The sequence below is a fragment of the Diadema antillarum genome, unplaced genomic scaffold (assembly GCF_040938485.1).
Source record: "Diadema antillarum isolate AM-2024a unplaced genomic scaffold, OU_Dant_1.0 seq00000654_RagTag, whole genome shotgun sequence".
Lineage (NCBI taxonomy): Eukaryota > Metazoa > Echinodermata > Echinoidea > Diadematoida > Diadematidae > Diadema > Diadema antillarum.
Window position 1 is genome coordinate 290599 of NW_027271567.1, and position 9402 is coordinate 300000.

Consider the following 9402-nt stretch of genomic DNA (forward strand, 5'->3'; position numbering starts at 1 on the left):
AAAGTTAGTTCATACGGGCATTAGTTAACCAAATAAAGCAAAAGACGAAGCATTTTCGTAGATGTTGATAACAATTTGAAGTGGATTCTGAAAAACATTAGAGAAAACTGAAAAGAAAAAACCAACCGCATACCATAATTTCAACCTTAACTTTCAGGTTCCATTTAAATTCTTCTTTCTCCCCCCGCTCCGTCTGTACACATGACCACGGAAGATTCCTCGATAGAATAGGATATTACATGACCGGTATACCTTTCTGAAAAATATATTGTAATTAGGCCTACGTGTGTTTCATGAAATAAGTTATTAACTACAACATGTACTCTTTAATACTTTTTTTTACTACATTTTTTTAGACAAACATTTTCGGTCGGTAATTTGATCGAAATAATCAACATCAAAATGCAATTAGTTATTATTAACCTTTTAAAAAAAATACTGCACGGATAATACACACATAGAGGTACAAAGTAAATTCAAGGACAACGTGCATGTTTTTTCATGCACGTGTATACACTTGTACATTGACCTTTTAGGTTTGTAGGAGACATCACCTTTTACAGCGGGAATTCTGTGTTTTTTTTTAACATACAGTATATTCTTCTTTAGAAAACGTATAATTCTAAGAGGAATTCAAAGTTTATTTGATGCAAATTGTTTTGAAAAGGCTGAGATATCCAAAATAAAGCTATTCTAATAAATTGTGGGACCCACCTTTTATTTAGATCGCTTTGTTTTACTTTGTGTTTTGATATCTGAACCATTTCAAAACCGATTTTTCATCACATAAACTTTAAGGTCCCCTAGAATTGCATGCTATTCAACATTTCATTAAGTGTTTTCAGTAGCTCGTAAAACTTTAATGTTTTTATCCTCACCTCAACTAATACATACCATCCCTTTCATGCAATATGTATCACACGTGCTACATTTATTGTACACGGTGATGTGAATACACACAAAGTTAACGTGTGTACCATGCGTCCCCTATTAAGTTTACCCTACTTTGCAGCCATTAGTGCCTGCCGGTCTTATTACATAATTACGTGTAATATCAATCAAGATGAGCATTACACATGCGCATTCATTATGTACATTTCTTGTCGACATGACACAGGTTGAGATTAACTGAATACAAGAACCCTCCAACGAGAACGAAATGACACACTACATACGCAGACAGAAACGAGGAAAAAACACACCAGGAAGCATTCTTTGACCAAAATTGTCGTCTATACTAGCGTTTAATTTCTTTGTTTGTTTATCTTTTCCTTTTCTTTCTCCCTGTAAGAAGATCGTCTCTCTTTACAAAATATTCTTTAACAGCAGAATGAAATTTCGAAGTGGACATTGTTTTTGCCTTTATATCTTATAATCGGGGCGATGTTGGTGGGGGATGGAGAGAGAATAGGAAAAGTGTGGCGAGGTCGGGAAATCTGGCAATAGACACAGAACACTGTCTTGTACAAGTACACTGTATGTGTGTATGGATATGATAACGACATATTTGTATCTAAATGTCTGTGCATATACGGGAACATGTACGATTGTACACTCGTATACATTGGACGGGCGGGTATACAAAAATACTTTAGATGCGTATCAGGGCAATTACCCTCCGAGGACAATTGCCCCCGGCTCAATATTGGTTAGTGATAAGGATAGAGTAAAGATTAGGGTTAGATTTAGGGTTAGAGTTTCAGTTAGGGTTAGGTTTATGTTCAGGATTAGGATCAGGATTAGGGTTAGGGTCAGGGGTGGACTGGGGTAATTGCGCAGGGGGTAATTGCGCAGGGGGTAATTGCCCTAGACCGTTTAGATGGTATAGCCTACTATGTATACCTTGCATAGGCTGCAAACAATGTACTAAGGAAAAGAGAGGGAGAGTTTGAACAGAAATGTACGGTACTTTGTTCCGTGTTTTGATTATGTACCAGCTGGTTGTACGTACCTCGACACATCCAGGACGTATAGGCCTATACTTGGCAAGACCTCCTTGGTCATACGAGGAAGTTGAGAGTATTTCTCGGCAAGAGGCCTGCCTGGGCAGGTAACAAATTACAGGGATGATCTAGTTTTGGTTGGGACCTAACTTACATGTACATGTTTCTAACATTTTTGGATAAGATAATGAGAAGCCTCTTATGAAATGTGAAAGAGCATGTAATTCCAAGAGGAATTCAACGTTAATTTGATGAAAAATTGTTTTGAAATCACTGAGATATCCAAAACAGAACGATCGATCCGAATAAAAGGTGGGACCCAACTTTTATTACTATCGCTTTGTTTTTGGATATCTCAGTCATTCCAGAACGAATTTTTATCAAATAAACTCTGAATTCCTCTGAGAATGGTATTCTCTGCACTATTTCAAAAGTGGTTTCTTGGTACAGCATCTCGAAAAAAAAAAGTTAAAAGCCTTATCCTCATCTCCACTAATACTATATCGTCCCTTTAAGCACAATATGCCATACAGTATTGAATGCAATCTTTCTTCAGTCATTCACGTTCTTAGGAACATAATGAGTAATCGAAGTTACATCAAAATTAACGAAAGTGTTTGGATAAAATAGAACCCTCCTCCCTCCGGCCGTCCCCTCGAAATATACAGTCAGTGACAGTGTAGTCTTGAAAACGCTGTTCTCTCATCTTTGAAAATACGAATGTACATAAAAATGTAGCTGTACACCATTTAGGCCTACTTCTCAGTTTCACTGGCACACCAACGTCGCCTTGTTGACTTAAATGTAATGGAATCAGAAAAAACGAAGACCAAAAAAGAGCACAAACAAGATCCTATCCCCAATCCGAATGTTACTGGTGGCGGCTGCGCGATTTGTTTATATGCCCTAAACAATACAGTGTAGGACTATTTGTTCAACAGAACACACGGTTCACTATTCCATTATCAAAAGAGAAACCTATGTAATTCATGGCCACATGTGGGGATACCGTGGTGTGCGATTGCTGTCTTAAAGACATGCAACAGAGATCCTGCACGATAATATCACTAATTTCAAAATCAGAATCCCCTTTCTATGCCTCTCAACCTCGATTACATACGCCCGCCACGTCTCCACATTTAGCAACTTCCGTCCACTGCTGATGTGTGTGTATAAATATGTACATTCAGAGGAACAAACGAGGATCGGTTTGTACCGTTGTAATCCTACCTCTGTTCTATTTCAGACAGCAATGCCTTGAATATTCGGTCAGTTGGCTTTTTACTCCAATTATTTTTACGCGCCATTAGAATTTGACCCCACGAGTTTTGACAGCCTGACCGACGACGGAAAGGTCGCGTAACCGTAAGCAGCTTCAGTTGTTCTACGTTCTGTCTTGTGTTTCCTCAGCGCGGACATTGGTCATTCGCGTAATGATCCTGAAGTTCCGTAAGATATACTGTGTTGGTCTTTGCCTACAGCTGTACAAGTGTTCAGGCCCAATAAAAAGAGATCCGGTCGAATCAATTCATTGCTTGAGCCACTTGCGGCGGTACAACGTGTATATCGGTATATACACGGTGACCGAATGATATCTTTTCTGTCTCATTAAGTCCTCAAATCAAAATCATGTTTGTTTGTTTTTTAATCAAAGCACTAACACCTAATAATCTGCTTTGGACACAGGTGAGACACAATCAAGACCTACTTGTCATGCACGTACAATGTGTATGTACATGATAATTAATTGTATAAGAAAGCCTTTTATGCCTTAAGATACACTGTATACCTCCGTCATGATTGTATGATATTTAACCCTTGACCTTTCCTTTCTCTTCAAAAATCCTGTGATGTGTTGCGATTAGATAATATCATTGGTCATCGTTCTCTGAATCGACATTCAGCAAGCAAGCAACAAATAAAAAAAAAAATCCTGGAAGGTAAAAAACAAAGATCAAAACCGACAACCGTCTAGCTTATAACGCTACATGTACATTGTACAACGTATGTACAACGTACAGTGCAATGTATACCTCATGTCTATCGCACGGTTCTCTTCACAGGATAGTTTGTACAGTTGTACAGTGTATTGGAAATGGTGATAGATACAGTAATCTGCCACGTTACAGCACCTGAATTGACTGTACATTATTAATTACACAATGCTCGGACGAGTATCAACTTGGGAAAGAACTTTCATGGCATATACATGTATATGACATGTGATAACAATGGAAGTGTGATCACAACAATGATAAAAAAAAACATAGTGAATGTTAATGGAAGTCAGAAATAATTGAAACTACAGTTGTGTACGTATAAGATGATCGCGGCGATGATTTGAGAACCTCGAAAACTTATCTTCTCAATCCCGAAATAAAGTCCACAAAAAACAAATTAACTTGAAAAACACTGCGCCTCATCTAAAATACATGTATGTACTAACGACGAGATGCTGATAATAACAAAATCATTCCAACGTGAATAAGTAGACATGCGAGCCAACCCATAGTATTGATTTCAGTCGCTCTTTGTAATGTATCAACTACTGTAAAGACAGAGTGAACATTTCAGGCGTCTGAATATAACCCACTGGTGGCTGATCTGGGTATTATTTGCACACAGACAATTTGAGAGCACATCATTCAATGACGATGGTAACACCAGCTCACAATACAGTATGTGTATAAGCAAACATGTATGGTGTTGTTATATCGTAATGCAAAATCATGAATGAACAAGATGAAGACTGCAACTTGAACTTTTGAGAGTCACCTCTATTCTATTCTGTTTTCTCTTTTATAATCTGCAATACATCCTGTTGTGATAATGAGCGAAACATCCTCGTGATATTCTCAAGAATAATCCTGTGAGTGGGTATCGATCTCTCTTTCAGCATGGTGATTGCGTAGCGTCGGCATCCGTTGCCATGACAACTGTAGTCACTTTGGGAAAACAATGACTCGAACGAGAGTGAGATGTTGCTCACTCTTAACTCTGTTTCATCTCCACTCACAATTTTTATTAAAACATACTGCGACGATTAACATTGCCATGTCATTATGATTTCATCCAACTTTGCAGATTTACGATGTACATCTCCTTGCTCACACCTCCCATTACAGATAGCATACCACTAGAAAAAAGTACATGGACATTCACACATCTGTCGCGGTCACATCGTTCCGGTTGTCACTAATCTTGCTATTCCCGTTAAGCTTATCAAGGTGGATGGCATCGTACTTCCTCTCGTCTATTTTACCCAGCGCATTCGACCTTGTGATTTCGGCCGTGACCTTGTGATCACCGACCTCGGATTCGTCGTGGCTATCCTCTGCGATGGCATGAAGCTCCGGCGAAGGCATGGCATGCTGGTGGTTGTTCAAAGAGTACCTCCGCGGAGGAGTGGTTTGGGCTTGGTCGTACCCAAACCGCTCGGGACACGCCTTGCAGCGCGTAAAACCAAGCATTTTACGGTATGCGGGTCCAAAGTCCTTATTAAAGAACGGATAGATGATGGGATTGAGCATGGAATTGACATATCCCAGCCAAGCAAAAGTACTGTGTAGTGCCGGTGGTATGTTGCACTGGCAAAAGGCGCGGGTGAAAGCGAGAATGGAGAAAGGAATCCAGCAGACGACAAACGCGCCCATGATTATGCCCAAAGTTTTCGATGCTTTTCGCTCGAGTTTTAGCGATATTCGGTTCCTGCCGAACTGCACGGAGGCCAGAGAATTCCTCGACACGCTCCGAACATACTCCGTGAATCTTACGATGGAGGACTTCCGTCGTACTTCCCTGCAATTGTCCGGCATCGAATCACTATCGCTAGAAACACTTCCCGATCGCATTACCGATCCCCTGGGCAACAACCCGGGCGTGCTTGGACGCCTCTGAAGTTCTTTCCGCTCCAATTCGCCGGCAGCACGGTAGATCTTGTAATACAGGATCACCATGATAAAGAGCGGGATATAAAACGCGGCGAAAGTTGAATATATCGTGTAGATTGGGTCTTGGGAGAGTAAACAGCCATTTTCTTGGTGTTCATTCCCAAAGATGAAAAGCGGAGAAAAGGAGATAAAACCACTGACAAGCCATATTATTGCCACCATCCCAATCATGAGCCTCGAAGTTCTATGGCGTGCGTAGCGGAAAGGCCGTGTTATGGCAAGATATCGGTCCACAGATATAAAAACAAGGTCCACGATAGATGCCGTGCAGCACATGACATCAAAACATATAAACATGTCACATATGGCCTGGCTAAAAATCCATCGGCCGCTAAGAATGTCGAATGATGCCTGAAACGGCATAACAAGCAATGCCACGGCAAGGTCCGCCAGGGCCAGGTTGATGATGAGAATATTCGGCGGGGTTTGGAGTTTCTTTTCTTTGCACACTGATAATATCACCAGTACGTTGCCAAATATTGTTGCGAGTATGATCAGAGAAAAGAGTGAGATCAGCGCAGCCGCTGGAAGTGGTGCGAACAGGATCCCGACGTCTACGGTGTCGTTGTTGTCCGTGACGTTCGAAAACAGTTCGACGTCCCATGGCGAGGGGCTCGTCAGCGCCGCCTCGCTGGCGGACAGCATCGGGTGCGCAAGGAAAGCCACAAGCAGCAGGCTGGTGGAAAATATCTGTGTAGGGAATGCCCCATGTGCATCCATTGCCAGGCGCAATTCATGTTGTGCCCCCAACCCACGGGGAATGAAGAATGGAGACCATCGAGAACAAGCCTGGCGAACGTCGTCCTTCAGTACAGCCCTTCTCACGTAATAAGAGACAACCTGGGCGATGACTACGGATGCCTCAGCGCGAAAGCTCAGCCGACGCTGTTCTGGGGCATTTTGCTCCCGGCTCGCAAATCGTACGCATTTACTAGCGGTGTTACGTCTCTCATCGCAACTATCTGCGGTCAAGCCGAGGACCCTGAAATGGACGCGCAGGCCAATAGTGTGGCGTGTCCGCTCAGCTTCCTGGTCAATTTGCGACAAGTGAGCAGTGAGTGGCATCGACTTTTCCGCCGCGCTCTAGAGAGCACGCATTCTCCTATGTCTATACACCACTTTCCTAAGTGAAGCAGGATCAATACGACCCAACAGTAAGGTCGCACTGCTGTGACCAGGAACAATAGGAAGATCAAAAAATAGCTCCCTACCCCGGGCTATCAAGCGGGCACGAGAGGCCTTCAAATGCGGATCATCCGTCTCTCCTTTTCCCCTCTTTGTAAACCGTGTGCATAGTTATTTGGGGCTCTTTCAATAGTCTTATAACCCCATTGTCGTTCTGATTATCACGCAGACACAAACTAAGGGAGCAAAAAAGCAGTTCAGGGGAGGTGGGGGGGGGGTGAGGGAGGGAAGGGAAAGTTGTCATGTGTTTATCTGCTGGTGAATGTCCCGAATGTGTGATGGCATTTTGTATTGTTGGTTTTTTGCATTGTTAGCATTGTTAGCTTACGCCTTTGTGGAGTTCTTTTTCCAAGAAAACACGTCAGCGACATAAAGGGAGAGAGAGAAAGGGAGAGAGAGAGAGAGAAAGGGAGGGAAGAATGCTGTAGTGTATTGAGAGTAGAAAGAGGTAATTAGTGACATCACAGAAATGAAAAAAAAATATATATATATATGTTTCCTCTAGGTACGCTTACCAGGGTACATGGGCATTACTCGAATAGTGTCTGTACGCATATCACTATCAAAACTAATGGTCAACGTCCATTACTTTTGTTGTGTGTGCGATAGAAAGTGATACATTATGCGCAATCTAAACATTATTTCACCTTGAAGTTAGGTAAAGAATTGATTGTCCTTTGATTGCCTGTCGTAAGCGAACAGCTTTAACTAGACATGATTATCACTCCGAATTATGTTGATGACTATGGTGACATCCTTATCAATGACGATTGTGATTACATTGGTACAAAGCAACACAGATACGTTTTTGTAAATGCTTGTACAAAACACGGTGATAGTGAAGATACTGTTGACGGTGACTGTGCCGGTAAGCTTATTATCATTGTGATTATCATGCATTGTGATAGAAGCATCACTTTTGTAGTTGTCATAAGTATTATTGATCATATTTTCATTACATTTCACCAGTATAATTCTCATAATCATAGTGTAGCCGAATATAAGCTATCCAGCCATCTTGTCAGGTGGAAAGTAAAACAAATGCATAAACACGCAAACAAACAGAGAAAGATGTCAGTAACTAGTTACATCGTTTCCCACCATGTCCTAGTACTCAAAACACTTAATGAAATAGTCAAAATTCGTGTCACTGATATCAAATCATGTAATCAGTAGTCTTATCTTACTTAGTGAGGAGAAATCAACCCAAGGCTGCCATTTAAGGGGGATAACATTTGTGACCGGCTGTGAATTGAAAGACTTCATGGGGAGCATTTCTTGTCGGACAAATATGCTCTCAGCCAATCAGATGCAAGGATTCTAGTAGCTTATGATAGTTTGTAAGAAAAAAAAAATCTGACAAAATGCTTCATGAAATACCCCCCCCCCCCCCCCCCCCCGCCCTGATTCCAGCCAGACGACTTTCAAGGGTGCATGGTCATTGTATCATGCTCATTTTCGCACTACTCTCAAATCTATGAAATAGCCATCATAGCTATTCTCTACACGGCTGTATGCAACCACCGGCTGTTTAAAGCATCTCTTCAATTCCCTCTTCAATTCCCTCTTTCGTTTCTTTGATCAGCGTGTAGGCATTCTCTTTCTTCCTTCCTTCCTTCCATTTTCCACTTTTCTGTCTAGTAGTGTCATGTTATTGTGTGTCTCCTGTTTTGTTCCGTCTTGTTTAAATTATACTTGTGTTAAGCATATACAAATAAGTATTTCGTTAGAGTTTCTTGAGTGGTTCACAATCTGCAAGCTTGCTTTTTAGTGGACCTCTCAGTTCTCTTTTTTTTTCCAACTGAAACATAGACTTGTATTATTTTTCCGTATACATGCATATATGTGTAACTTTATTATTGTATCATTTGATATCATTTCCAAGTTGTGTGTATACGATTGTGATAATAACTTGATTCATACTGTGTTGTGCTCTGTTGGATAAAGGAGAATGAAATAAAATGAAATGAAAAATGAAATGAAATCTTTTTCATCATTCATACCGAAAGTGAGACAAGAATTACAGCAAAATTAAAATTGCTAAGCTGAGTATTGCTGTAGAGCTACTACACGTTACTATTGTTTGTATAAAAAAAAATCATTGTGGATACTTATATACGCACCATGTGTATTTTATCAAGTACTGGCATCTGGTGACTTGACAACTATTTTCATGAGCCCACTAAACACTCTGTAAGAGAGTTTGACGACTGTAAAATTATCATTTCGCCCACCGTATAGTCGTAACGCATTGCTTGTATTTGGGGTAATGATCTAGTGTACTAATTTTGTACGGCCTTAAAGTGGGAATTCAAAGAAAATCA

The 9402-nt window shown here is 40.9% G+C and overlaps 1 protein-coding gene across 1 annotated transcript; it reads right to left on the reverse strand.

Annotated features, from left to right (window-relative positions):
* Positions 1 to 5101: 5101 nt before the first annotated feature.
* On the reverse strand, positions 5102 to 6958 carry LOC139736570 (5-hydroxytryptamine receptor 1D-like). The gene has a single exon (XM_071647317.1). The coding sequence runs from the start codon at positions 6956 to 6958 to the stop codon at positions 5102 to 5104; it is 1857 nt and encodes a 618-aa protein (XP_071503418.1).
* Positions 6959 to 9402: the final 2444 nt, after the last annotated feature.